Below are 27,665 nucleotides of genomic sequence, written 5' to 3'. Positions count from 1 at the left end.
CTTTTATTTTTAGCATTCGCCCTAAAACTCTGAATTAAAACATTGTTGCTTTCTCCTCACTTGTCAGCCATTTTGTTTGTTGTGCTTACGCGACTTACTGTCAATCGGTTTGATTTTAACTTTCTACATTGTGTGGGATAAATTCACGTGCTCTCGGCCGATGCACATGCTGAAATTCTTGCATGTGTTTTACTAAAGAAATATGATGTACTAATAAGTTTCTCACCTCTGTCACCTCTGACTCTGACATTTAGATTTCAGTGGGTCGTAAGTGACTGAGTCAATAACGTAACCTAAAGAAATTGGAAACCTTGGTATTCTTGCGGTCACAGGAGCTGTTTGGGCTGTATTTGAACTCTTATATCTTCTAATGAAGCCAGCTTTTGGTAGCATATTCGGACATTTTAGTCCAAATAGTTTTTTAAAGAATGGCTGTTTATGAGCGTTCTTTCCAACCGCAGCCCTGAGTAAAAGCAATATTGGCAAAGCCAAAAGTAATTGTAACAATTTCTTACAAGTATCATAACTTCGATTTTTACGAAGGATTTAAAGCTGTTTTTACAAATCTTGGTAAGAGTGGAACAGAGGGTCCAGACTCAGTTGGCAGTCACTACACGGGTCAGGATCATGACGGACAAGTTACAGTGTCCGGCGGTATTCAACTGTGGACTGTGCCACAAACTGGTGAATACAGAATAGAAACAATAGGAGCCTCAAGGGGGTACAGTGAGGACCTTAAGGACATTTCAAGCTGGTTTTGCAGAAACACCCGATATATAAGAACAAAATCAGCCTAAACCCGCAAAACACGTTTTCTTTTAAGCGGGTTTTTACAGTATTGGCAAAGCCCAAAGTAACTAACAATTTCTTATTAGTGTCATAACTTTTGTTTTTACTGCTTGTGTTTTACGAAGGATTTACGGCTGTTTTTACAAATCTTGGTAAGAGTGGAAGAAAGGGTCCATACTCAGTTGGCAATCACTACACGGGTCAGGATCATAATGGACAAGTTACAGTGTCCTGCGGTATTCAACTGTGGACTGTGCCGCACACTGGTGAATACAGAATAGAAACAATAAGAGCCTCAGGGGGGTACAGTGAGGACAGTGTCATCAACGGAGGAAGAGGGGCGCGGATGATTGGAAACTTTATGTTGACCAAAGGTGAGAACATTAGTATACTTGTTGGCCAAAGAGGGGAAAAAGGGGTTGATAACAAAAAAACTGGCTCAGGTGGAGGAGGTACATTTGTAGCAAGAGGAGACAACAAGCCTTTGATCATAGCCGGAGGTGGAGGAGGAGTTGCTAAAATGACAGAACAACATTCAGGATGTGATGCGTCCATAAACACAACAGGAAATGCAGGGTATAACTCGCCATTCCTGTCAGGAGGAAGTAACGGAAATGGAGGACAAACTGATAAACAGCACTCTGGTAGGTGAAGAATTTCCTATTTATAAATATTGAATTATATTTTTTTGTATTCTACTGCCATCCATCAGTATTTCGAACAAAGAGGTGGTACTGGTCGCTCAAATTTGGATTTTTTCCAGAATTACTAAAAGCCATGATCTGTTAAGTTGCTAAGGTCAATTGTAAATCTCTTGATTGTAGGCGGTGGTGGTGGCGGCTTTTACAGTAATGGAGAAGACTCAGAGATTTCTGGTGGAGGGGGAAAGGGAGGTAAAGGATTTCTAACCGGGGGAGAGGGGGGAGTTGTTCGGGGTGGGTTCGGAGGTGGGGGTGGATATCGTGGATTCCATGAGTTACCTGGGGGAGGGGGAGGGTATTCTGGGGGAAGTGGAGGTGCGAATAAAAGTATTTCCTGTGGGGGAGGGGGAGGTTCTTTTAACAACGGAACAAATCAGCAAAATGAATGTTGTTATAATACTGCTGGACATGGTAGAGTGATCATAACATTTCTTCACTGAAATGCATGGCAGCACTTTTCTTAGCTTGTAGTGGTAATTCTGTTTTGAAGCGCTAATTGATGTTTGTTTTTAAACTCAATAGTTTAACTTTTTTAGGTCCTTATTTAGATTTTGTTATTAAGCCGTGTTACTGTAAGACAAACAGCACAACTTGTGGTTCAAGAGCCGTTTATATTTGAGGTTAGAATTAAAATTCACAAACAACATTTGCTAGAATATGTGAGTTTTTAATTTGTACTAACCTTATAAATTTGTTGACAGCAAAAGCTGTAATTTTTGTTCTTTTTCCAGCTCTTTTCGGAGCAATTAATCAGATGTTTTTTACGGTTCATACAGTTTTGTATTCATCTCTTAAGTTCAGTGGACTCAAACAAGTCTTTATTTCAAGCGTTTTAAACAAGGATTTAGAGGGTGAGACGTATTAAAAATTTTTAGCCATGGTTAAAGTTGCTTATCTGATTGTAAAAAATCTGAGATCAACGCAAGAACTCGTTGCACTTCAAAGCATAGTGGCTTCTCAACATCTACATGTGGAGATAAGATACCAAAGAACACTAGCATTTATCACTAATAGACAAGCTATTTCAGTGAAATTTCTGCATGATGTACATAGCTTTTAGCGCCGAACACTCCCAGAGGTTCACTCCCCGAGGGTCGCTCCTAGAGGTTCACTCACAGAGTTTCACTCTTAGAGCGTAATGTTTTCTTAGGTTTAGGGCTTAGGATTTAGGGCTTAGAGTAAGGCCCGCAGACATATGCAGACGGGGGGAGGGGGAAAAGAGGGAAGGTGGAGAGAGGGAGGGGGGGAGGGATGGGTGAGAATTAACCATGGCGCGTATGTTCTCAGTTGCATGATGCATGAATATTTAGGTGATAGAAAACAGCGAACAACAAGTTATCCCACGTCTTTATTCACACAAATTATTGTGCGTTAAAAGCATATAATATTAGGGTAAAGCAAGATAATAGTTTATAATTTCCAGGGTGAGGACACTGTTAGCCACAAATTACTTTCGCTTATAGAATAAAAATACAAATGCTAGGACTGTTTAGACTTTAATTAGCGGGCATGGGGGGAAGTTAGTGATCATTGGTCAAATAATAACATATGGGTAATAGAGACTAAGTAATAATTTTGTAGAGAAACAGTTGTAAAGTCAGCTTTTCATATTCTTGTCTATCTAATTTCAATGAATATATATTTAACAATGTAAAGGTTCATTATGCAGTCAATCCTTTTTTCTTGATCAGCTCAAAACCAAGATCGATTTTCACTAATGACACAGCCAGTGTGACCCATCTTCTTCAATTTTTTTGCCCGTTGACCTTCTAAATTTTGCTGCGCGTGACACTGATTGCAGGTGATGGCATATTCAAGTTCACGCAAAACTTTATTTACTTATTGTATTTTTGTTTTTCTGCTAACATCTGGAATGTCTTTCAGGAGGCCCTCGTGCTCGTTCACTTAAAGTGGAGTAAAGCGCTGTAATTTTCCCTTAGTTGGAAAGAACGTTTCTGCTTAATAACAGTTAGAAATATATTGAGAACATCCTTTGCTGGTGGATTAACTAAAAATTCCCAAGAATTGTTTCTGTGAGTTACAGAATAGAGCAATCACTTTCCCTATATTGTCGGTCTATAATGTAGATTTAGTAAATTCTAGTGAAACTCAATAAATCGATATCTGGCTGTCAGTATTTTCTTCATGTTTGTTAGATAAACCCGAATTATAAATTCACATCAACTGAGGTAAATTTCACATCAAGGTAAATTTGAGAAAGAACGAAAAAATATATATGTATTTTACAGGAAAGTTCGTGGATCCCCCAACTTTACTTATCGTTTTTCCTCTTCTTTGACGTTTTTTTCGCAGCACACGAAAAGAAGCCTTGACTGAAGGTCTTTGCAAGGTAATCGAAAACTGTATGATGCATGGATATTTAAGTGATGGAAAACAGTGAACAACAAATTATTTCTGTGACAGCCTTGTATAGCAGGAGATTCCTAAAGACGGCTATAAAAAGCGATACGAATTATTTTAGGGTTCCCAACGCAGTTTCTGACTGCACTTATGATTGAGCAATCGGAAGATATTAACTGAATAATTCACGCGCACTTACCATAAGACATTAGTCGCTCATTACTAGTGTCTCCTTTACTGAACTTAGCGGAATAAAACGAAAATACACTGTCAAATTCGCTGAAATGTTTGTGAACTGCTATATAAAACTTATCCTTTAGATACGGCTAATAATTCACTTGCATAAAACGAAAAACAACTAAATAGAGACAGTTGCGGCATGGTGACAATTTCAAATACATCACAAACATTCACGAATCATGTCAAATTCTTCGAACACAAGATCGCTTCATTTCTAGGAAAGACAGTTGCGAAATACATTGGAGAATTTACATCTTCACATCTTCAAAATTCAATGCGAAGTGATGAACTGAAACAATGAATCGTACTGAAAATCTAACATCCTGAGGACTTACCTTCCATACTTGCTATACGATTTACTGATATCGCTGTGAATAAGAGCGGACTCCAAAACCTTTACCGATCTAGGCGGAAGTTCCTCGAAAGAAAACGTTCTCTGCTTGGCTGCTCACCTGATAAACTGATAAAAACTACTGATTGACGCGTCCTTAAATATAATTTGCTGTTTCATCACTAAGGTTTCCTGATTATTTAAATTGGAAACATGCTAATTTTGAGTTGCGTGAGTTTCCCAGAGAGTTAAGCGCTTCCTGAACACATTTTCTTCGAAATAATAATCAGCTGATGAAGTGATGAGGTTGTTTTGTCATTCCATTCGACTCGAAACGGGGGGAACACACCACAGAATTTTCTGCTGTAGTATTCGTCCCTCTTCACTTTATTTTAACCCTATTTTCACACCGAAAACTATATCTAGACCTGACACAGCAGTTTCACCTTATTCACTTTCGTTTCACCTTTTATCGAATTTCATTTAAGACCACTGTTTGAAAATCAAGTCGTAAATTCGCCCAAAGAGAATAAAAATCCTTTTAAAGACTACCGGTCGCATGAGGTCACTTGCAAGATAAAAGACCATTCAGTGAGAAATAAAATAACTGGTCGATCCTAGTCGATCTTACTTTTTCAGGCTCCGTATTTCTTTATAGCATAATATAGTAGTGTCTACCTACCCCCCCCCACCCCCCCTTCCCTTTTCAACTTCCTGTTTACAGCACTCCTCGAATAAGAGCCGGAAGTGGCATTGACCAGCCTGGCCAAGGTTTGATCCACTAGGCTCCATTTTTAAAATTAATTGATGAAACTGGTAATCATCATGTTATCTGTGTTTCGAGGAAAATTACTTCTGTCCGAAGACACGATTTTTCAGTTCGAATGATAAGCAGTATGGTACGCTTATCTGGTGACTGATATTGTGCAAGCTTCCCCTTTCGCTTTCTCGGCGAACTAGTGTCTACTTTATCGAACTTAAACACTGCTTAATCATGTTTGGTTTTTACCACAGAGAACAGGATTAAAAACTGGCTGTTCATACAGTTAAGAATAGTTTTCGATAATTGTTTTCGGAACAGTGTTAAGTGGCTTTCATAAATTCGTAAGCGAACTGTTCGTCAAATTTCAAACGTAACGTTTTTTTCCCCATACATGCTCCATCAAGTCTTGCCCGTGCTGTGGTCTTTTTGTTTAGTTTCTGTTATCCGCCTGGTTGATTTGAGGTCAAAAGAAAACCCGGCGCCAGGGAATTGCAATACTCTTCTGAATATTAACACTGTATTTGATTTGATAGGTGAACAATCTTAGACAAAGTTAGGGAAACAAATGGAACAACGCCAATGTTATGATTACAAGCTATCAGTTGTAAGATTCAAGCATCTATTTCTGATAATAGAAAAAGTCCTACTTTATGTTCGCTTGGAATTGTCACCTTCCGAGGTTCTCAAGTTAAACTACTGACAAAGATACAAATAAAAATTTGTATCTTTAACTCACTCGCTCCCACGTTACCGCTAATCAGCAATGTTCGCGCTAATTCAGCTCATCCAGAAAACAAATACAATATTTTAGCTATAATTTTCGCTCTATGTCGGTGCTTCACGAACTACTGACATAACAAGAATTCGTTTGATATTCAGACACGTAACCTCTTACTCGCGTGCACAATTTGAGTACAGCCGAAACGAGTCAGTTGTTATGGAGACTATTTCTAACAGAGGGGAAGTGATAAGTTTTTCGCAATTGAAATTTTTCATTTGCATTGAAAAGGTCTGAAAGAAGACGTGAATTAAAGCTCGGACGGGGCTTGTCATACAAAAATATTGATATTCAATTTCTTTTCGGAGAGTTTAAGTTCGTTTGACAGGTTCTTTGGACGAGGAATGCGTGTAAACAGTCGGTAAAGAGTAGCTTCCTCATACATCGCACTCATACGGACATAATTAAACCAGAATAAAACAACACATGAAGGACATCTTCCTCTGTTTTTATTCAAATTATAGGCCATTGAGATGCATTAGGTATAATCGAGTTTCACCAACCAACTAGTTCCCAAGGAAATTTATTCCGTTGTGACAACCACTGAGAACCTTATAATCAGACAAAGGAGGTGATGTATTTGAACAAAAATTAAACTGCAGCTGTCTTATTTCGCCCTATGTTTCCTTTAAGGAGGAAAAACTTACTGTAGCTGTTCGCTGGAATTCCATGCTGTCTGTATTCTACTGTTTCGTTCTCACCGTTTTGGCTTCCTTAATACCAGAAGGACGAGGTAGGATTTTCCTATACCCAATTCACACCAATGCTTAAACATGTTTTAAAGCTGTTTTGTTAAACATGGTTGAAAATCGTCTTCTCCTTAGCAGCTGCTTAAACCAATGTTTTTCAACTCCAAATTTAGCAGAATGAAAATAAAAATTAGCGATTACTTGAAACCTATGGAAAATTCAGTTATTCACATCTCTGTTTTAATTTAACCCGGCTGATGTTGTGAATAGGGTATTATTTGTTGTCTAAGAACTATTTTAAAGTTTTCTTAATCATCATATAACTTTTTTATTATCCTTATCTACATAACTAAGCCTTGAAATATTCACATAAGCATCTCCTATTAGCACTTATTACAATAATTATTTCATTCATCTACATACCTGGAGTGGCATGAGACAACCACATATTTCAAAGGAGGTTTTTATTTTATTTTGCAATATTGTTTTGAAAATGACAAAATTCAAATATGTAACATTTTAGGGAACATGGTTTCTGGGCTGAGCCAAAAGGGAAGGTTTACTTTGAATAAACAGTCACTGTCTCTACAATGATGTCCGTGAACCACGTTTAATTTTTGACTTTTTGATGGTACACCATGGATAAAATGACTACTAGCAGACCTTGAAAAAAATGAGCGCCTTAATTTCCGCGCTGTTTGGTTGTTTGGTACAGTTCGGCTTCAAAGTTGATGTAAAGGCTGGTTCCGTTTTTCATTAAACGTAAATCGAGGGGTTCATGTACTTGAACGAGTGGGCAGATGAAAGGAATGAGTTATTACCGATCCACCGCAGAAAGAAAGTTTAGAATTAGCCTGCGGAACAATTTCACTTCACCCAGCCAAAACAGGTGATTTCAACAGAAAAATTTGTCAAACAAATTTTACTCAGTCTCATGTAATCGTAACGGAGACTGATGGCAATGATCGAGTCATTGAGTTCCTTAGGATATTTTAGGTTCAAAAGTATACTTTCAGCCTTTATAGTGTACGATCCAGAACGATTGTGTAGTCATGAAGATATTACACCGAAGCCGAAACAAATTAGACGAATGACCGCCTCTGCACCGGGAAAAATGAATTGTCGGCGGTATCTCTACTCGATCAATTTCTCGTCCGCTCATTCATTCAAAATTGTCCAGACCTTGAAAAGCTCATAATTTCCCAAAACTTTCAAGTCCTTTTACATTACTTTCAGCTCTCATTTTCCCTGCACCCCATTTCCAGAACCACCCGTAAAATGGAAGAATTTTCTCCTCCAGTCATTTTCTCAATAATTTATTTTGAAGGCTAATGTTTGTATCTTGCGATAAGTCTTTGAAAAAGAGAATAACAGAAGAGTGGGGTGGTTGGAGGTCCTGTTGTTCTAATTATCCAGTGTTCTTGGTCAGCCTTGAGAAAAAAGTTTACTCACTGATGTCTATGAATTTCGTTTTTCAGGAAAAATGCTGTGGATATTTCGATATTTTGTTGCCTGTGTTTCGGTCACCAACCTTGTAACCGCTGAGGATCAATGCAGGATAGAAATTAACATTCGTGGCATGACACTCAAAGGTTTCGTTTTCAAGAGAATGACAGTAGCAGCTCCTCATATCTGTGATATCTTATGTGAAAGGGAAATCACCTGCCAGAGCTATAATTTCAACAGAAAAGAACAGATCTGTGAATTAAACAACCGCACAAAGGACGCAAGACCCGAGAATTTCCGCTCGGATCCAGCGTGGTTTTATATTCGCTGTTTGAACGGAAGAGGTAACTATTCAGCCAATAATGTTGGATGATAATTATCAATATTTTGGTCATACGCTCGACTTTGCTCACAGTCCACGTTTTCTGATCTCCCACGCTCATCGGTATTAATTTTTCTACCATTTCTCAATTCTAATAATGAACGATATTAGTTCTATCCCTTTTCTTTGTAGTTGCTTTGTAGTTTCCCACCAAAAGCATAGCTCCAAGTTCTGCCGACAGACACACAACTCACAATTCCTCCATTCCCTCTGACGAAGGCATAACGCTCGAAACATCTGTTTTGAAACTCTGAACAGTGGTCAACTTACGTTATCAAGTCAGTTGATATCACCAAATTACCTTGTTATACTCTCCCACCGATGCAGCACCACAGTTTCTTTAGAAACTTACCCCCTTTATTCAGTTTAACTTTTAGTTAACTTCTTACAGAACAGCTTGTGTGATGCATGTGTGAAATGGTGACAACAAATTATTTATGTATTTATTCTTTAAAATGATGCAAAAAGCTTAGGGTAAGGAGATAAGAAAGCTGGTGGCTCTAAAGGAAGGGTTTAAAAGTAAGGGAGCCCACTTTACGAGAGGAGGGTGCTTGACAGAGCGTTTAATTTAACACATTCAAAGGCGGGAATTGATGAATGGAATTAGATCCTCATTCTAATTCTCTTGTGTTTTTCACTCTCGGCTTTCGACTTGTGCACCTACATATAATTTATTTTCAACATCTTTACTACCCATGTCAGCTCCCTTGGGTTCGATACCGGAGTTACCAGCACGTTCATGCCGAGAAATAAAAGCAAGCGAAGGAAAAAACATTGCAAGCAACAAATACTGGCTGGATCCATCTGGCACAGGGAAGGCAGTTTTGGTTTACTGTGATATGAATTGGGAAGGTAAATCATCATTACGTCACTGTTAGTTTCACTTTCTGTTTGAACTGTAGATTCTTTCAATTGCGTCCCTGTTTCTTTAAGATATTAGTAATTACTACAGTCCTGAAACCATACCATTGCATAGTTTCGGATTTATATATTCAATTTTTTTCATAAAAAAGCCCAACAGGGCAAAAATACACACATAGGGACACGCCTAAACCAAAATTCACTTTGATAAAACTTTGATCAAGATTCTTACTTCAATATTTTAGTTATAAAGTAATTGTATAATTTGTTCAGAGACAATCGAATCTTCTTCTACATGTCAAGCAAGACTATTTTTCTGCTAAATTAATCGGGGTGGGTTCCCATTACTGTACATGTAAGGAGGGATACCTTGGCGATGGACGCTCGTGTTCAGGTACATTGCCATTAATTTAGGCGATGTTCATGCGAATATCTTGATAGCTTATGTTTTCGGCTTACTGAGAGAGCAGTCAAATGACTTATCGAAATGATATGCATTTATTTTGTTGGGGGATGGGAGGGAAAAGAGGGAGTGTAATAAGTTTGGCAACAACTAAGAAATGTTTTGCGACAACTAAGAAGTGTTTTGTGACTACTAAGAAGTGTTAAGCGACAACTAGGAAGTGTTTCGCGACAACTAAGAAGTGTTTTGCGACAGCTAAGAAGTGTTTTGCGACAACTAAGAAATGTTTTGCGACAACTAAGAAGTGTTTTGCGACAACTAAGAAATGTTTTGCGACAACTTAGATGTATTTTTCGACAACTAAAAAGAGTTTGGAAACAACTAAGAAATGTTTTGTGACAACTTAGATGTATTTTGCGACAACTAAAAAGAGTTTGGCATTAACTAAGAGTGTTTTGTGACATCTAAGAAGTGGTTTTGTGACAACTGATTGCGATAACTAAGGAGGGTTTGGCAATGACTGAGGAGAGTTTGGCGAAAGGTAGGAAGGGTTTGGCGATAACTAGGAAATGAGACAAATAATTGCGACAACTAAGGAGGGTTTGGCGACGAATAAGGGTTTGGCGACAGGTAAGAAGGGTTCGGTAACAACTGAGCAGAGTTTGGCGACAATTAAGGAGGGTTTCGTCACAACTGAAGGCAGGTTCCAAATCAATCGAGAAAGACTGTTTAAAGAAACAGTCTACCTACTCGCCGTCCATAACTTCCTCAGTATACACCGTTGCATCCACAAAATAAGCATGGTACCCACGCACGCTTGCCTGAACATAGAATTCGTATCCATCTGCCATTTTATAGTTTGATTTGTGCAGAAAGTTGACTTTCCTAAAGAGGTATTCAAGATGGAAGCTTTACTTTCCCTAATTTTCAAGAAAACGGTTGTACAGCCAAACAGTTATTGTCTCTAGGACAATAGACGCACAAGGTGGTATGGGATACATTACTGCATTGACTTTTGTGTTCCTCAATTTTGATGAATTGTGGAAGATGAATCGTACTTTATTCGAATGTGGTTTACGAAAATCAGTAGAGTTGAAGGATGGCAGAGTGTACGTCATTATGTCGACATTGGAAAAGACAGTTAAACTGAGCAGCGCCAAAGTTAAATGCAAACACTGCGACAGATGGTTCAAAGTTTAACAAAATCTGGACAGCTGCGTACAATTCAAGCACCCGGCCTCTGCCACACAGAACTCGAACAGCATCAGCTCAGCACCTAGAAATACATTGACTATGTTTGTAAACATCAACAACCACTCAGGTGAAACAAACATGCAGAGAATGGCTGAGAGTCAACAGCTTGAGGATGTGCCGCGTGAATCGGGCGGTGTTGCCCAAGGTCCAACTCAAAGGCGTAGCAATAATCGAAAGGGAAGTAACAAGCGAAAGTCCTACACTATCGATTTCATAAAGAAAACACTGGATCTTTTGGATTCATTGAAATCATCAACTAATAAATACAAAACAGTTGCAAAGCAACAAGGAGTCAACAGATCGCTGGTGCCTAAGTGGGAAAAAAACAGAAGCAAAATTCTTGCAGAACTGACTCTGACTCTTGCAGAACTGACTCTGACCATGACGAAGAAGAGACAAAGGAGAAGGATCGCTGGGAACAGATCCCGACGCACTGATAAATATCCTCTGGCTTCCAATCCTCTACCTGCCGAGTCAGCCAGCAGGAAGCAAAGTGTCCAAACTTTAGTTAAAAAGAAATGAAATCTAAAATCGAAGCATTCTATGGCGCAGAAGAAGCTGCAAAATTTAAAGAAAGCAGCAAGTGGTTCCAGAGATTCAAGAAAAGACACACCATAATACTGAGGAGAAGGACCAACAAGAAAAAAGTCTGGACAGATGATGGCCGGGATACGATCCAGAAATTCCACAGGGATTTGAGGAAAGCCTTGAAAACACAAAGGAGAAGAAACAAGCCCTATACAGTTGACCCAAAGTATGGAAGATGGATACCTAAAAATACATACAATATCGACCAGGTAGGTTCCTGTCCCATTTGTAAATGAGCAAGATAAAACCTGCGACACATTGGGTGCTAAGGAAGTGTGCGTGTCACAACCATCTTCTGGTTTAGATAAACGACAGGCTACTCTACAACTTTGTATTGGGGCTGACGGGGAACAAAACGTGAAGCCAGCTCTTATCTTCAGAGGAAAAGGGCGTGTGGCAACTGAGGAGAAAGAAAAGTATGACAAGAAGGTTGATGTGTATTTCCAGCAAGATGTTTGGAAGGATGAAGAAATTAACTTACAGTGGGTCCAGGGTACATTTATTCCAGGAACTGGGAATGACAAAGAAGAAAAAAATTCTACTTGCAGACAATGTCGGCTTCCAAAAAATCAACATGAAAACTTGAAATCAGATCAACACTACAGTTTACATGTTGCCTGAAAACCACACTGACAAAATCCAGCCCATTGATGCAGGACGTGGTCGGTTGATGAAAGGTAAAATTGGTGCAACAATGGAAACATGGCTGGAAGAGGAGAACAATCTCGATAAATGGCAGGATAGACATTTAGCAAAGGATCTTAATAACCCAATGGACTGGGGGAGCGTGGAGTGAGTTAAGTAACGATGAGACCTTTTCTCAAGAAAGTGTTTGAGAAAATGGCTCAAACCCTCAAGGTTTCGAAAGATATCAGATTTTAATGGATCTGATAATTGGACTGGAAATTTAAGAAACTGGATGCTGACATTTTGCTCTCTCAGTTTGCTTATAGGATTGGGGACCAGTCAATAGTTACATGGAAGGAGGAAAGGGGGAGGGAGGGGGGGCTGGTGCATTTTGAATTTGCTTGATTTTTGCTGAGTTTCGAGTTGTTTATCACCAGAACTGCTTCCACTCCCCTAATATAATATTATTGCCTTGATTAATCCAGTTAAGGTTAGTTCCATCTATGAATTAATTACAATGTTGTGCTTGTACATTGATTTCATCTGTTGGTAGTCCATGCGGTATTTAATTTTTAGAAACAATTTTAAGAACACCTTAAGAACATTTTCAAGCTGTTTTTGTAGAAACACCCGATATATAAGAACAAAATCAGCCTGAACCCGCAAAAGACGTTTTCTTTTAAGCGGGTTTTTACAGTATTGGCAAAGCCCAAAGTAACTAACAATTTCTTATTAGTGTCATAGCTTTTATTTTTACTGCTTGTGTTTTACGAAGGATTTACAGCTGTTTTTACAAATCTTGGTAAGAGTGGAAGAGGGGGTCCGGACTCAGTTGGCAGTCACTACACAGGTCAGGATCATGACGGACAAGTCACAGTGTCCAACGGTACTCAACTGTGGACTGTGCCACAAACTGGTGAATACAGAATAGAAACAATAGGAGCCTCAGGGGGGTACAGCGAGGACAGTGTCATCAATGGAGGGAGAGGGGCGCGGATGATTGGGAACTTTATGTTGACCAAAGGTGATAACATTAGTATACTTGTTGGTCAAAGAGGGGAAAAAGCGTATTCTAACAAAAAAACTGGCTCAGGCGGAGGAGGTACATTTGTAGTAAGAGGAGAGAACAAGCCTTTGATCATAGCCGGAGGTGGAGGAGGAGTTGCAAAAATGACAGAACAACATTCAGGATGTGATGCGTCCATAAACACAACAGGAAATGCAGGGTATAACTCGCCATTCCTGTCAGGAGGAAGTAACGGAAATGGAGGACAAACTGAGAAACACTGTGGTAGGTGAAGAATTTCCTATTTATAACTATTGAATTTCTTCTCGCATTATACCACCATCCATCAGTATTTTTGGTACTGGTCGCTTAAATTTGGATTTTTTTCAGAATTGTTAAAAGCCATGATCTTTTCAGTAGCTAATGTCAACTGTAAATCTCTTGATTGTAGGTGGTGGTGGTGGCGGCTTTTACAGTAATGGAGAAGACTCAGGGGGTTCTAATGGAGGGGGAAAGGGAGGTAAAGGATTTCTGAACGGGGGAAAGGGGGGAAAACATCGGGGTGGGTTCGGAGGTGGGGGTGGGTATCGTGCAGCTAAAGAGTTACCTGGGGGAGGTGGAGGGTACTTTGGGGGAAGTGGAGGTGCGAATAAAGATATTTCCTGTGGGGGAGGGGGAGGTTCTTTCAACAACGGAACAAATCAGCAAAATGAATGTTGTTATAATACTGCTGGACATGGTAAAGTGATCATAACATTTCTTCACTGAAATACGTGGAAGCACTTTCCTTAGCGTGAAGTGGTAATTCTGTTTTGATATTGCTAATTGATGTTTGTTTTTCAACTCCGTAGTTTGACTTTTTGGGTCATTATTTAGATTTTATTATTAAGCCGTGTTACTGTAAGACAAATAGCACAACTTGTGGTTCAAAAGCCGTTTATATTTGAGGTTAGAATTAAAATTCACAAACAACATTTGCTAGAATAGGTGAGTTTTTAATTTGTACTAACCTTATAAATTTGTTGACAGCAAAAGCTGTAATTTTTGTTCTTTTTCCAGCTCTTTTCGGAGCAATTAATCAGATGTTTTTTACGGTTCATACAGTTTTGTATTCATCTCTTTAGTTCAGTGGACTCAAACAAGTCTTTATTTCAAGCGTTTTAAACAAGGATTTAGAGGGTGAGACGTATTAAAAATTTTTAGCAATGGTTAAAGTTGCTTATCTGATTGTAAAAAAACTGAGATTAACGCAAGAACTCGTTGCACTTCAAAGCATAGTGGCTTCTCAACATCTACATGTGGAGATAAGATACCAAAGAACACTAGCATTTATTACTAATAGACAAGCTATTTCAGTGAAATTTCTGCATGATGTACATAGCTTTTTAGCGTCGAACACTCCCAGAGGTTCACTTCCCGAGGGTCGCTCCTAGAGGTTCACTCACAGAGTTTCACTCTTAGAGCGTAATGTTTTCTTAGGTTTAGGGCTTAGGATTTAGGGCTTAGAGTGAGGCTGGCAGACATATGCAGACGGGGGGGAGGGGGGAAAGAGGAAAGGGGGAGAGAGAGAGAGAGGGGGGGAGGGATGGGTGAGAATTAACCATGGCGCGTATGTTCTCAGTTGCATGATGCATGAATATTTAGGTGATAGAAAACAGCGAACAACAAGTTATCCCACGTCTTTATTCACACAAATTATTGTGCGTTAAAAGCATATAATATTAGGGTGAAGCAAGATAATAGTTTATAATCTCCAGGGTAAGGAAAATGTTAGCCACAAATTACTTTCGCTTATAGAATAAAAATACAAATGCTAGGACTGTTTAGACTTTAATTAGCGGGCACGGGGGGAAGTTAGTGATCATTGGTCAAATAATAACATATGGGTAATCGAGACTAAGTAATAATTTTGTAGAGAAATAGTTGTGAAGTCAGCTCTTCATATTCTTGTGTATCTAATTTCAATGAATACATATTTAACAATGTAAAGGTTCCTTATGCAGTCAATCCTTTTTTCTTGATCAGCTCAAAACCAAAATCGATTTTCACTAATGATACAGCCAGTGTGACCCATCTTCAATTTTTTTGCCCGTTGACCTTCTAAATTTTGCTGCCCGTGACACTGATTGTAGGTGATGGCATATTCAAGTTCACGCAAAACTTTATTTACTTATTGTATTTTTGTTTTTCTGCTAACATCTGGAATGTCTTTCAGGAGGCCCTCGTGCTCTTTCACTGAAAGTGGAGTAAAGCGCTGTAATTTTCCCTTAGTTGGAAAGAACGTTTCTGCTTAATAACAGTTGGAAATATATTGAGAACATCCTTTGCTGGTGGATTAACTAAAAGTTCCCAAGAATTGTTTCTATGAGTTACAGAATAGAGCAATCACTTTCCCTATATTGTCGGTCTATAATGTAGATTTAGTAAATTCTAGTGAAACTCAATAAATCGATATCTGGCTGTCAGTATTTTCTTCATGTTTGTTAGATAAACCCGAATTATAAATTCACATCAACTGAGGTAAATTTCACATCAAGGTAAATTTGAGAAAGAACGAAAAAATATATATGTATTTTACAGGAAAGTTCGTGGATCCCCCAACTTTACTTATCGTTTTTACTCGTCTTTGATGTTTTTTTCGCAGCACACGAAAACAAGCCTTGACTGAAGGTCTTTTCAGGGTAATCGAAAACTGTATGATGCATGGATATGATGATGGAAAACAGTGAACAACAAATTATTTCTGTGACAGCCTTGTATAGCAGGAGATTCCTAAAGACGGCTATAAAAAGCTATACGAATTATTTTAGGGTTTCCAACGCAGTTTCTGACTGCACTTATGATTGAGCAATCGGAAGATATTAACTGAATAATTCACGCGCACTTACCATAAGACATTAGTCGCTCATTGCTAGTGTCTCCTTTACTGAACTTAGCGGAATACAACGAAAATACACTGTCAAATTCGCTGAAATGTTTGTGAACTGCTATATAAAACTTATCCTTTAGATACGGCTAATAATTCACTTGCATAAAACGAAAGCAACTGAATCGAGACAGTTGCGGCATGGTGACAATTTCAAATACATCACAAACATTCACGAATCATGTCAAATTCTTCGAACACAAGATCGCTTCATTTCTAGGAAAGACAGTTGCGAAATACATTGAAGAATTTACATCTTCACATCTTCAAAATTCAATGCGAAGTGAAGAACTGAAACAATGAATCGTACTGAAAATCTAACATCCTGAGGACTTACCTTCCATACTTGCTATACGATTTACTGATATCGCTGTGAATAAGAGCGGACTCCAAAACCTTTACTGATCTAGGCGGAAGTTCCTCGAAAGAAAACGTTCTCTGCTTGGCTGCTCACCTGATAAACTGATAAAACTACTGATCGACGCGTCCTTAAATATAATTTGCTGTTTCATCACTAAGGTTTCCTGATTATTTAAATTGGAAACATGCCAATTTTGAGTTGCGTGAGTTTCCCAGGGAATTAAGCGCTTCCTGAACACATTTTCTTCGAAATAATAATCAGCTGATGAAGTGATGAGGTTGTTTTGTCATTCCATTCGACTCGAAACGGGGGGAACACACCACAGAATTTTCTGCTGTAGTATTCGTCCCTCTTCACTTTATTTTAACCCTATTTTCACACCGAAAACTATATCTAGACCTGACCCAGCAGTTTCACCTTATTCAGTCATCTTTCGAAGACATCTTTATCACAGCTCAAGATACCCTTTCATTTCACCTTTTATCGAATTTCATTTCAGACCACTGTTTGAATATCAAGTCGTAAATTCGCCCAAAGAGAATAAAAATCCTTTTAAAGACTACCGGTCGCATGAGATCACTTGCAAGACGAAAAGACCATTCAGTGAGAAATAAAATAACTGGTCGATCCTAGTCGATCTTACTTTTTCAGGCTCCGTATTTCTTTGTAGCATAATAAAGTAGTGTCTACCTACCCCCCCCCCCCCTACCCCCCCTTCCCTTTTCAACTTCCTGTTTACAGCACTCCTCGAATAAGAGCTGGAAGTGGCATTGACCAGCCTGGCCAAGGTTTGATCCTCTAGGCTCCATTTTTAAAATTAATTGATGAAACTGGTAATCATCATGTTATCTGTGTTTCGAGGAAAATTACTTCTGTCCGAAGACACGATTTTTCAGCTCGAATGATAAGCAGTATGGTACGCTTATCTGGTGACTGATATTGTGCAAGCGTCCCCTTTCGCTTTCTCGGCGAACTAGTGTCTACTTTATCGAACTTAAACACTGCTTAATCATGTTTGGTTTTTACCACAGAGAACAGGATTAAAAACTGGCTGTTCATACAGTTAAGAATAAAAATTTGTATCTTTAACTCACTCACTCCCACGTTACCGCTAATCAGCAGTGTTCGCGCTAATTCAGCTCATCCAGAAAACAAATACAATATTTTTAGCTATAATTTTCGCTCTAAGTCGGTGCTTCACGAACTACTGACATAACAAGAATTCGTTTGATATTCAGACACGTTACCTCTTATTCGCGTGCACAATTTGAGTACAGCCGAAACGAGTCAGTTGTTATCGAGACTATTTCTAACAGAGGGGAAGTATAAGTTTTTCGCAATTGAAAATTTTCATTTGCATTGAAAAGGTCTGAAAGAAGACGTGAATTAAAGCCCGGACGGGGCTTGTCATCCAAAAATATTGATATTCAATTTCTTTTCGGAGAGTTTAAGTTCGTTTGACAGGTTCTTTGGACGAGGAATGCGTGTAAACAGTTGGTAAAGAGTAGATTCCTCATACATCGCACTCATACGGACATAATTAAACCAGAATAAAACAACACATGAAGGACATCTTCCTCTGTTTTTATTCAAATTATAGGCCATTGACATGCATTAGGTATAATCGAGTTTCACCAACCAACTAGTTCCCAAGGAAATTTATTCAGTTGTGACAACCACTGAGAACCTTATAATCAGACAAAGGAGGTGATGTATTTGAACAAAAATTAAACTGCAGCTGTCTTATTTCGCCCAATGTTTCCTTTAAGGAGGAAAAACTTACTGTAGCTGTTCGCTGGAATTCTATGCTGTCTGTATTCTACTGTTTCGTTCTCACCGTTTTGGCTTCCTTAATACCAGAAGGACGAGGTAGGATTTTCCTAAACCCAATTCACACCAATGCTTAAACATGTTTTAAAGCTGTTTTGTTAAACATGGTTGAAAATCGTCTTCTCCTTAGCAGCTGCTTAAACCAATGTTTTTCAACTCCAAATTTAGCAGAATGAAAATAAAAATTAGCGATTATTTGAAACCTATGGAAAATTCAGTTATTCACATCTCTGTTTTAATTTAACCCGGCTGATGTTGTGAATGGGGTATTATTTGTTGTCTAAGAACTATTTAAAAGTTTTCTTAATCATCATATAACTTTTTTATTATCTTTATCTACATAACTAAGGCTTGAAATATTCACATAAGGATCTCCTATTAGCACTTATTACAACAATTATTTAATTCATCTACATACCTGGAGTGGCATGAGACAACCACATATTTCAAAGGAGGTTTTTATTTTATTTGGCAATATTTTTTTGAAAATGACAAAATTCAAATATGTAAAATTTTAGGGAACATGGTTTCTGGGCTGAGCCAAAAGGGAAGGTTTACTTTGAATAAACAGTCACTGTCTCTACAATGATGTCCGTGAACCACGTTTAATTTTTGACTTTTTGATGGTACACCATGGATAAAATGACTACTGGCAGACCTTGAAAAAAATGAGCGTCTTAATTTTCGCGCTGTTTGGCTGTTTGGTACAGTTCGGCTTCAAAGTTGATGTAAAGGCTGGTTCCGTTTTTCATTAAACGTAAATCGAGAGATTCATGTACTTGAAGGAGTGGGCAGATGAAAGGAACAAGTTATTACCGATCGAAAGAGAAAGGAAGTTTCGAATTAGCCTGCGGAGCAATTTCACTTCACCCAGCTAAAACAGGTTATTTCAACAGAAAAATTTGTTAAACAAATTTTACTCAGTCTCATGTAATCGTAACGGAGACTGATGGCAATGATCGAGTCATTGAGTTCCTTAGGATATTTTAGGTTCAAAAGTATACTTTCAGCCTTTATAGTGTACGATCCAGTACGATTGTGTAGTCATGAAGATATTACACCGAAGCCGAAACAAATTAGACGAATGACCGCCTCTACACCGGGAAAAATGAATTGACAGCGGTATCTCTACTCGATCAATTTCTCGTCCGCTCATTCATTCAAAATTGTCCAGACCTTGAAAAGCTCATAATTTCCCAAAACTTTCAAGTCCTATTACATTACTTTCAGCTCTCATTTTCCCTGCACCCAGGACCACCGTAAAATGGAAGAATTTTCTCCTCCAGTCATTTTCTCAATAACTTATTTTGAAGGCTAAATGTTTTTATCTTGCGATAAGTCTTTAAAAAAGGGAATAACAGAAGAGCGGGGTGGTTGAAGGTCCTGTTTTTCTAATTATCCAATGTTCTTAGTCAGCCTTGAGAAAAAAAGTTTACTCACTGATGTCTATGGATTTCGTTTTTCAGGAAAAATGCTGTGGATATTTCGTTATTTTCTTGTCTGTGTTTCGTTCACCAACCTTGTAACTGCTGAGGATCAGTGCAGGATAGAAATTAATATTCGACGCATGGCTCTCAAAGGCTTCGTTTTCAAGAGAATGACAGTAGCAGCTCCTCATATCTGTGATATCTTATGTGAAAGGGAAATTACCTGCCAGAGCTATAATTTCAACAGAAAAGAACAGATCTGTGAATTAAACAACCGCACAAAGGACGCAAGACCCGAGAATTTCCGCTCAGACCCAGCGTGGTTTTATATTCGCCGTTTGAACGGAAGAGGTAACTATTCAGCCAATAATGTTGGATGATAATTATCAATATTTTGGTCATACGCTTGACTTTGCTCACAGTCCGCGTTGTCTGATCTCCCGCACTCATCTGTATTGATTTTTCCATCATTTCTTAATTTTAATAATGAACGATATTAGATCTATCCCTTTTCTTTGTAGTTGCTTTGTAGTTTCCCACCAAAAGCGTAGCTCCAAGTTCTGCCGACAGACACACAACCCACAATTCCTCTATTCACTCTAACGAAGGGCTAACGCTCGAAACATCTGTTTTGAAACTCTGAAGAGTGGTCAATGAAGAAATGTAAAATGGTTTCCGTGTTTACATAGCCTGATGTAAACACGCGGGAGGTTGGGAGAACACGAGATAAGCGTAGGAAACCACGACGCGAAGTGGAGTGGTTTCCAGCTTATCGAGTGTTCTCCCAACCTCCCAAGTGTTTACATCAGGCTATGTAAACACGGAAACCATTTTACATTTCTTTTATAAAATAACTGATGAAAGAGGAACGAAAACCGTGTTTACATACGCTCATGTAAAATGGTTTTATGGCCAATCAGAGCGCGCGTACTATTTGAATTATTTTATAACTTACGTTATCAACTCAGTTGATAGCACCAAATTACCTTGTTATACACTCCCACCGATGCAGCACCACAGTTTCTTTAGTAACTTACCCCTTTTATTCAGTTTAACTTTCAGTTAACTTCTTCACAGAACAGCTTGTGTGATGCATGTGTGAAATGGCGACAACAAATTATTTATGTATTTATTCTTTAAAATGATACAAAAAGCTTGGGGTCTCGGAAGAAGGTAAAAAAACTGGTGGCTCTAAAGGAAGGGTTTAAAAGTGTGGGGGGCCCACTTCCCAAGAGAAGGCTGCTTGACAGAGCGTTTAATTTATCATATTCAAAGGCGGGAATTGATGAATGGAATTAGATCCTCATTCTAATTCTCTTGTGTTTTTCACTCTCGGCTTTCGACTTGTGCACCTACATATATTTTATTTTCAACATCTTTACTACCCATATCAGCTCCCTTGGGTTCGATACCGAAGTTACCAGCACGTTCATGCCGAGAAATAAAAGCAAGCGAAGGAAAAAACACTGCAAGCAACAAATACTGGCTGGATCCATCTGGCACAGGGAAGGCAGTTTTGGTTTACTGTGATATGAATTTGGAAGGTAAATCATCATTACGTCACTGTTAGTTTCACTTTCTGTTTGAATTGTAGATTCTTTTAATAGCGTCCCCGTTTCTTCAAGATATTATATATTCAATTTTTTTTTCATAAAAAAGCCAAATAGGGCAAAAATACACACATAGGGACACGCCTAAACCAAAATGCACTTTGATAAAACTTTGACTAACATTCTTACTTCGATATTATAGTTATAAAGCAATTGTATAATTTGTTCAGAGACAATTGAATCTTCTTCTGCATATCATGCAAGACTATTTTTCTGCTAAATTAATGGGTGGGTTCCCATTACTGCACCTGCAAGGAGGGATACCTAAGCGATGGACACTCGTGTTCAGGTACATTGCCATTGATTTAGGTGATATTCATGCGAATATCTTGATAGCTTATGTTTTCGGCTTACTGAGAGAGCAGTCAAATGACTTATCGAAATGATATACATTTATTTTGTTGGGGATGGGAGGGAAAAGAGGGAGTGTAATGAGTTTGGAAACAACTATGAAATGTTTTGCGACAACTAAGAAGTGTTTTGCGACAACTAAGAAATGTTTTGTGACAACTAAGAAGTGTTTTGCGACAACTAAGAAGTGTTTTGCGACAACTAAGAAGTGTTTTGTGACAACTAAGAAGTGTTTTGCGACAACTAAGAAATGTTTTGTGACAACTAAGAAGTGTTTTGCGACAACTAAGAAATGTTTTGCGACAACTAAGAAGTGTTTCGCGACAACTAAGAAGTGTTTTGCGAAAACTAAGAAGTGTTTTGCGACAACTTAAAAGTGTTTTGCGACAACTAAAAAGAGTTTGGCAATAACTAAGAATGTTTTGTGAAATGTAAGAAGTGGTTTGCCCACTACTAAGGAGTGTTTTGTGACAACTGATTGCGACAACTAAGGAGAGTTTGGCGATGACTGAGGAGAGTTTGGCGACAGGTAAGAAGGGTTTGGCGATAACTCGGAAATGAGACAACTAATTGCGACAACTAAGGAGTTTGGCGACAGGTTAGAAGGGTTCGGTAACAACTGAGCAGAGTTTGGCGACAATTAAGGAGGGTTTGCTGACAAACAATGAGAGTCTGGTGACGACTAAGAAGAGTGGAACGACAACTTAGCAGTGTTTGGCGACAACTAAGGAAGGTTTTGTGACAACTAAAGGCAGGTTCCAAATCAATCATAGAAAGACTGTTTAAAGAAACAGTCTACCTGCTCGCAGTCCATAACTTCCAAAATATAAACCGTTGCATCTACAAAATAAGCATGGTACCCACGTTTCCTTGTCTGAACATAGAATTTGCATCCATCTGCCATTTTATGGTTTGATCTGTGCAGAAAGTTGACTTTACTCAAGAGATATTCAAGATTGAAACTTTACTTTCCCTCACTCGAAATGTCTTTTAGGTCATTTTCAAGAAAACCGCTGCACAGCCAAACAGTTATTGTCTCTAGGACAATAGACGCACAAGGTGTTATGGGATACATTACTGCATTGACTTTTGTGTTCCTCAATTTTGATGAATTGTGGAAGATGAATCGTACTTTATTCGATTGTGGTTTACGAAAATCAGTAGAGTTGAAGGATGGCAGAGTGTACGTCATTACGTCGACATTGGAAAAGACAGTTAAACTAAGCAGCGCCAAAGTTAAATGCAAACATTGCGACAAATCGTTCAAAGTTCAACAATATTTGGACAGCCACGTACAATTCAAGCACCCGGCCTCTGCCGCACAGAACTCGAACAGCATCAGCTCAGCATCTAGAGATACATTGACTATTTTTGTAAACATCAACAACCACTCAGGTGAAACAAACATGCAGAGAATGGAGTCAACAGCTTGAGGATGTGCCACGTGAATCGAGTGGTGTTGCCCAAGGTCAAACTCAAAGGCGTAGCAATAATCGAAGGGGAAGTAACAAGCGAAAGTCCTACACTGTCGATTTCATAAAGAAAACACTGGATCTTTTGGATTCATTGAAATCATCAACTAATAAATACAAAACAGTTGCAAAGCAACAAGGAGTCAACAGATCGCTGGTGCCTAAGTGGGAAAAAAACAGAAGCAAAATTCTTGCAGAACTGACTCTGACTCTTGCAGAACTGACTCTGACCATGACGAAGAAGAGACAAAGGAGAAGGATCGCTGGGAACAGATCCCGACGCACTGATAAATATCCTCTGGCTTCCAATCCTCTACCTGCCGAGTCAGCCAGCAGGAAGCAAAGTGTCCAAACTTTAGTTAAAAAGAAATGAAATCTAAAATCGAAGCATTCTATGGCGCAGAAGAAGCTGCAAAATTTAAAGAAAGCAGCAAGTGGTTCCAGAGATTCAAGAAAAGACACACCATAGTACTGAGGAGAAGGACCAACAAGAAAAAAGTCTGGACAGATGATGGCCGGGATACGATCCAGAAATTCCACAGGGATTTGAGGAAAGCCTTGAAAACACAAAGGAGAAGAAACAAGCCCTATACAGTTGACCCAAAGTATGGAAGATGGATACCTAAAAATACATACAATATCGACCAGGTAGGTTCCTGTCCCATTTGTAAATGAGCAAGATAAAACCTGCGACACATTGGGTGCTAAGGAAGTGTGCGTGTCACAACCATCTTCTGGTTTAGATAAACGACAGGCTACTCTACAACTTTGTATTGGGGCTGACGGGGAACAAAACGTGAAGCCAGCTCTTATCTTCAGAGGAAAAGGGCGTGTGGCAACTGAGGAGAAAGAAAAGTATGACAAGAAGGTTGATGTGTATTTCCAGCAAGATGTTTGGAAGGATGAAGAAATTAACTTACAGTGGGTCCAGGGTACATTTATTCCAGGAACTGGGAATGACAAAGAAGAAAAAAATTCTATTTGCAGACAATGTCGGCTTCCAAAAAATCAACATGAAAACTTGAAATCAGATCAACACTACAGTTTACATGTTGCCTGAAAACCACACTGACAAAATCCAGCCTATTGATGGAGGACGTGGTCGGTTGATGAAAGGTAAAATTGGTGCAACAATGGAAACATGGCTGGAAGAGGAGAACAATCTCGCTAAATGGCAGGATAGACATTTAGCAAAGGATCTTAATAACCCAATGGACTGGGGGAGCGTGGAGTGAGTTAAGTAACGATGAGACCTTTTCTCAAGAAAGTGTTTGAGAAAATGGCTCAAACCCCCAAGGTTTCGAAAGATATCAGATTTTAATGGATCTGATAATTGGGCTGGAAATTTAAGAAACTGGATGCTGACATTTTGCTCTCTCAGTTTGCTTGTAGGATTGGGGACCAGTCAATAGTTACATGGAAGGAGGGAAGGGGGAGGGAGGGGGGGCTTGTGCATTTTGAATTTGCTTGATTTTTGCTGAGTTTCGAGTTGTTTATCACCAGAACTGCTTCCCCTCCCCTAATATAATATTATTGCCTTGATTAATGCAGTTAAGGTTACTTCCATCTATGAATTAATTAAAATGTTGTGCTTGCACATTGATTTCATCTGTTGGTAGTCTATGCGGTATTTAATTTTTAGAAACAATTTTAAGAACACCTTAAGAGCATTTTCAAGCTGTTTTGTAGAAACACCCGATATATAAGAACAAAATCAGCCTGAACCCGCAAAAGACGTTTTCTTTTAAGCGGGTTTTTACAGTATTGGCAAAGCCCAAAGTAACTAACAATTTCTTATTAGTGTCATAACTTTTATTTTTACTGCTTGTGTTTTACGAAGGATTTACAGCTGTTTTTACAAATCTTGGTAAGAGTGGAACAGAGGGTCCAAACTCAGTTGGCAGTCACTACACGGGTCAGGATCATGACGGACAAGTTACAGTGTCCGGCGGTATTCAACTGTGGACTGTGCCGCACACTGGTGAATACAGAATAGAAACAATAGGAGCCTCAGGGGGGTACAGTAAGGACAGTGTCATCAACGGAGGAAGAGGGGCGCGGATGATTGGAAACTTTATGTTGACCAAAGATGAAATCATTCGTATACTTGTTGGTCAAAGAGGAGAAAAAGCGTATTCTAACAAAAAAACTGGCTCAGGCGGAGGAGGTACATTTGTAGTAAGAGGAGAGAACAAGCCTTTGATCATAGCCGGAGGTGGAGGAGGAGTTGCTAAAATGACAGAACAATATTCAGGATGTGATGCGTCCATAAACACAACAGGAAATGCAGGGTATAACTCGCCATTCCTGTCAGGAGGAAGTAACGGAGAAGGAGGACAAACTGATAAATCGCACTCTGGTAGGTGAAGAATTTCCTATTTATAACTATTGAATTTCTTTTCGCATTATACCGCCATCCATCAGTATTTTTGGTACTGGTCGTTTAAATTTGGATTTTTTTCAGAATTACTTAAAGCCATGATCTTTTCAGTAGCTAACGTCAACTGTAAATCTCTTTATTGTAGGTGGTGGTGGTGGCGGCTTTTACAGTAATGGAGAAGACTCAGGGGGTTCTGGTGAAGGGGGAAAGGGAGGTAAAGGATTTCTAGCCGGGGGAGAGGGGGGAGCACATCGGGGTGGGTTCGGAGGTGGGGGTGGATATCGTGGAGCCCATGAGTTACCTGGGGGAGGTGGAGGGTACTCTGGGGGAAATGGAGGTGCGAATAAAGATATTTCCTGTGGGGGAGGGGGAGGTTCTTTCAACAACGGAACAAATCAGCAAAATGAATGTTGTTATAATACTGCTGGACATGGTGAAGTGATCATAACATTTCTCCACTGAAATACATGGAAGCACTTTCCTTAGCGTGAAGTGGTAATTCTGTTTTGATAATGCTAATTGATGTTTGTTTTTCAACTCTGTAGTTTGACTTTTTTGGGTCATTATTTAGATTTTATTATTAAGTTGTGTTACTGTAAGGCAAACAGCACAACTTGTGGTTCAAGAGTCGTTTACATTTGAGGTTAGAATTAACATTCACAAACGACATTTGCTAGAATAGGTGAGTTTTTAATTTGTACTAACCTTATAAATTTGTTGACAGCAAAAGCTGTAATTTTTGTTCTTTTTCCAGCTCTTTTCGGAGCAATTAATCAGATGTTTTTTACGGTTCATACAGTTTTGTATTGATCTCTTAAGTTCAGTGGACTCAAACAAGTCTTTATTTCAAGCGTTTTAAACAAGGATTTAGAGGGTGAGACGTATTAAAAATTTTTAGCAATGGTTAAAGTTGCTTATCTGATTGTAAAAAATCTGAGATCAACGCAAGAACTCGTTGCACTTCAAAGCATAGTGGCTTCTCAACATCTACATGTGGAGATAAGATACCAAAGAGCACTAGCATTTATTACTAATAGACAAGCTATTTCAGTGAAATTTCTGCATGATGTACATAGCTTTTAGCGCCGAACACTCCCAGAGGTTCACTCCCCGAGGGTCGCTCCTAGAGGTTCACTCACAGAGTTTCACTCTTAGAGCGTAATGTTTTCTTAGGTTTAGGGCTTAGGATTTAGGGCTTAGAGTAAGGCCCGCAGACATATGCAGACGGGGGGGAGGGGGGAAAGAGGGAAGGGGGAGAGAGGGAGGGGGGGAGGGATGGGTGAGAATTAACCATGGCGCGTATGTTCTCAGTTGCATGATGCATGAACAACAAGTTATCCCACGTCTTTATTCACACAAATTATTGTGCGTTAAAAGCATATAATATTAGGGTGAAGCAAGATAATAGTTTATAATCTCCAGGGTGAGGACAATGTTAGCCACAAATTACTTTCGCTTATAGAATAAAAATACAAATGCTAGGACTGTTTAGACTTTAATTAGCGGGCATGGAGGGAAGTTAGTGATCATTGGTCAAATAATAACATATGGGTAATGAAGACTAAGTAATAATTTTGTAGAGAAATAGTTGTGAAGTCAGCTCTTCATATTCTTGTGAATCTAATTTCAATGAATACATATTTAAAAATGTAAAGGTTCCTTATGCAGTCAATCCTTTTTTCTTGATCAGCTCAAAACCAAAATCGATTTTCACTAATGATACAGCCAGTGTGACCCATCTTCTTCAATTTTTTTGCCCGTTGACCTTCTAAATTTTGCTGCGCGTGACACTGATTGTAGGTGATGGCATATTCAAGTTCACGCAAAACTTTATTTACTTATTGTATTTTTGTTTTTCTGCTAACATCTGGAATGTCTTTCAGGAGGCCCTCGTGCTCTTTCACTTAAAGTGGAGTAAAGCGCTGTAATTTTCCCTTAGTTGGAAAGAACGTTTCTGCTTAATAACAGTTAGAAATATATTGAGAACATCCTTTGCTGGTGGATTAACTAAAAGTTCCCAAGAATTGTTTCTATGAGTTACAGAATAGAGCAATCACTTTCCCTATATTGTCGGTCTATAATTTAGATT

General features: G+C 38.8%; 4 protein-coding genes and 1 pseudogene across 4 annotated transcripts in view; all 5 read left to right on the top strand.

Annotated features, from left to right (window-relative positions):
- LOC149039394 (uncharacterized) overlaps window positions 1–26,795 on the top strand; it is a 31,851-nt gene extending 5,056 nt beyond the window's left edge. The window contains exons 4-5 of the mRNA XM_089185486.1: window positions 25,037–25,555; window positions 25,722–26,795. Coding sequence (XP_089041612.1) covers window positions 25,037–25,555; window positions 25,722–26,038 — 836 coding nt within the window. The 3' untranslated portion in view covers window positions 26,039–26,795. The remainder of the gene's footprint in view (window positions 1–25,036; window positions 25,556–25,721) is intronic.
- On the top strand, window positions 1,029–2,688 carry LOC149039398 (uncharacterized). The gene is made up of 2 exons (XM_089185489.1): window positions 1,029–1,433; window positions 1,614–2,688. The coding sequence occupies exons 1-2, from the start codon at window positions 1,136–1,138 to the stop codon at window positions 1,928–1,930; spliced, it is 615 nt and encodes a 204-aa protein (XP_089041615.1). The 5' UTR covers window positions 1,029–1,135; the 3' UTR covers window positions 1,931–2,688.
- Window positions 8,045–14,727, top strand: LOC149039397 (uncharacterized). The gene is made up of 4 exons (XM_089185492.1): window positions 8,045–8,442; window positions 9,183–9,332; window positions 12,989–13,504; window positions 13,671–14,727. Exons 1-4 carry the CDS (start codon window positions 8,136–8,138, stop codon window positions 13,985–13,987), a joined length of 1,290 nt encoding a protein of 429 aa, XP_089041618.1. The 5' UTR covers window positions 8,045–8,135; the 3' UTR covers window positions 13,988–14,727.
- On the top strand, window positions 18,270–22,774 carry LOC149039396 (uncharacterized). Its single transcript, XM_089184063.1, has 4 exons — window positions 18,270–18,375; window positions 19,803–20,114; window positions 21,158–21,307; window positions 22,719–22,774. The coding sequence occupies exons 1-4, from the start codon at window positions 18,312–18,314 to the stop codon at window positions 22,772–22,774; spliced, it is 582 nt and encodes a 193-aa protein (XP_089040189.1). The 5' UTR covers window positions 18,270–18,311.
- On the top strand, window positions 22,839–24,471 carry LOC149039395 (uncharacterized; annotated as a pseudogene).
- Window positions 26,796–27,665: the final 870 nt, after the last annotated feature.

Source organism: Pocillopora damicornis, chromosome 10, assembly GCF_964200805.1.
Source record: "Pocillopora damicornis chromosome 10, jaPocDami1.2, whole genome shotgun sequence".
NCBI classification, from domain to species: Eukaryota; Metazoa; Cnidaria; class Anthozoa; order Scleractinia; family Pocilloporidae; genus Pocillopora; species Pocillopora damicornis.
Note: the sequence above shows the minus strand (reverse complement) of the source record. Positions and strands in the feature narration are given on the sequence as shown.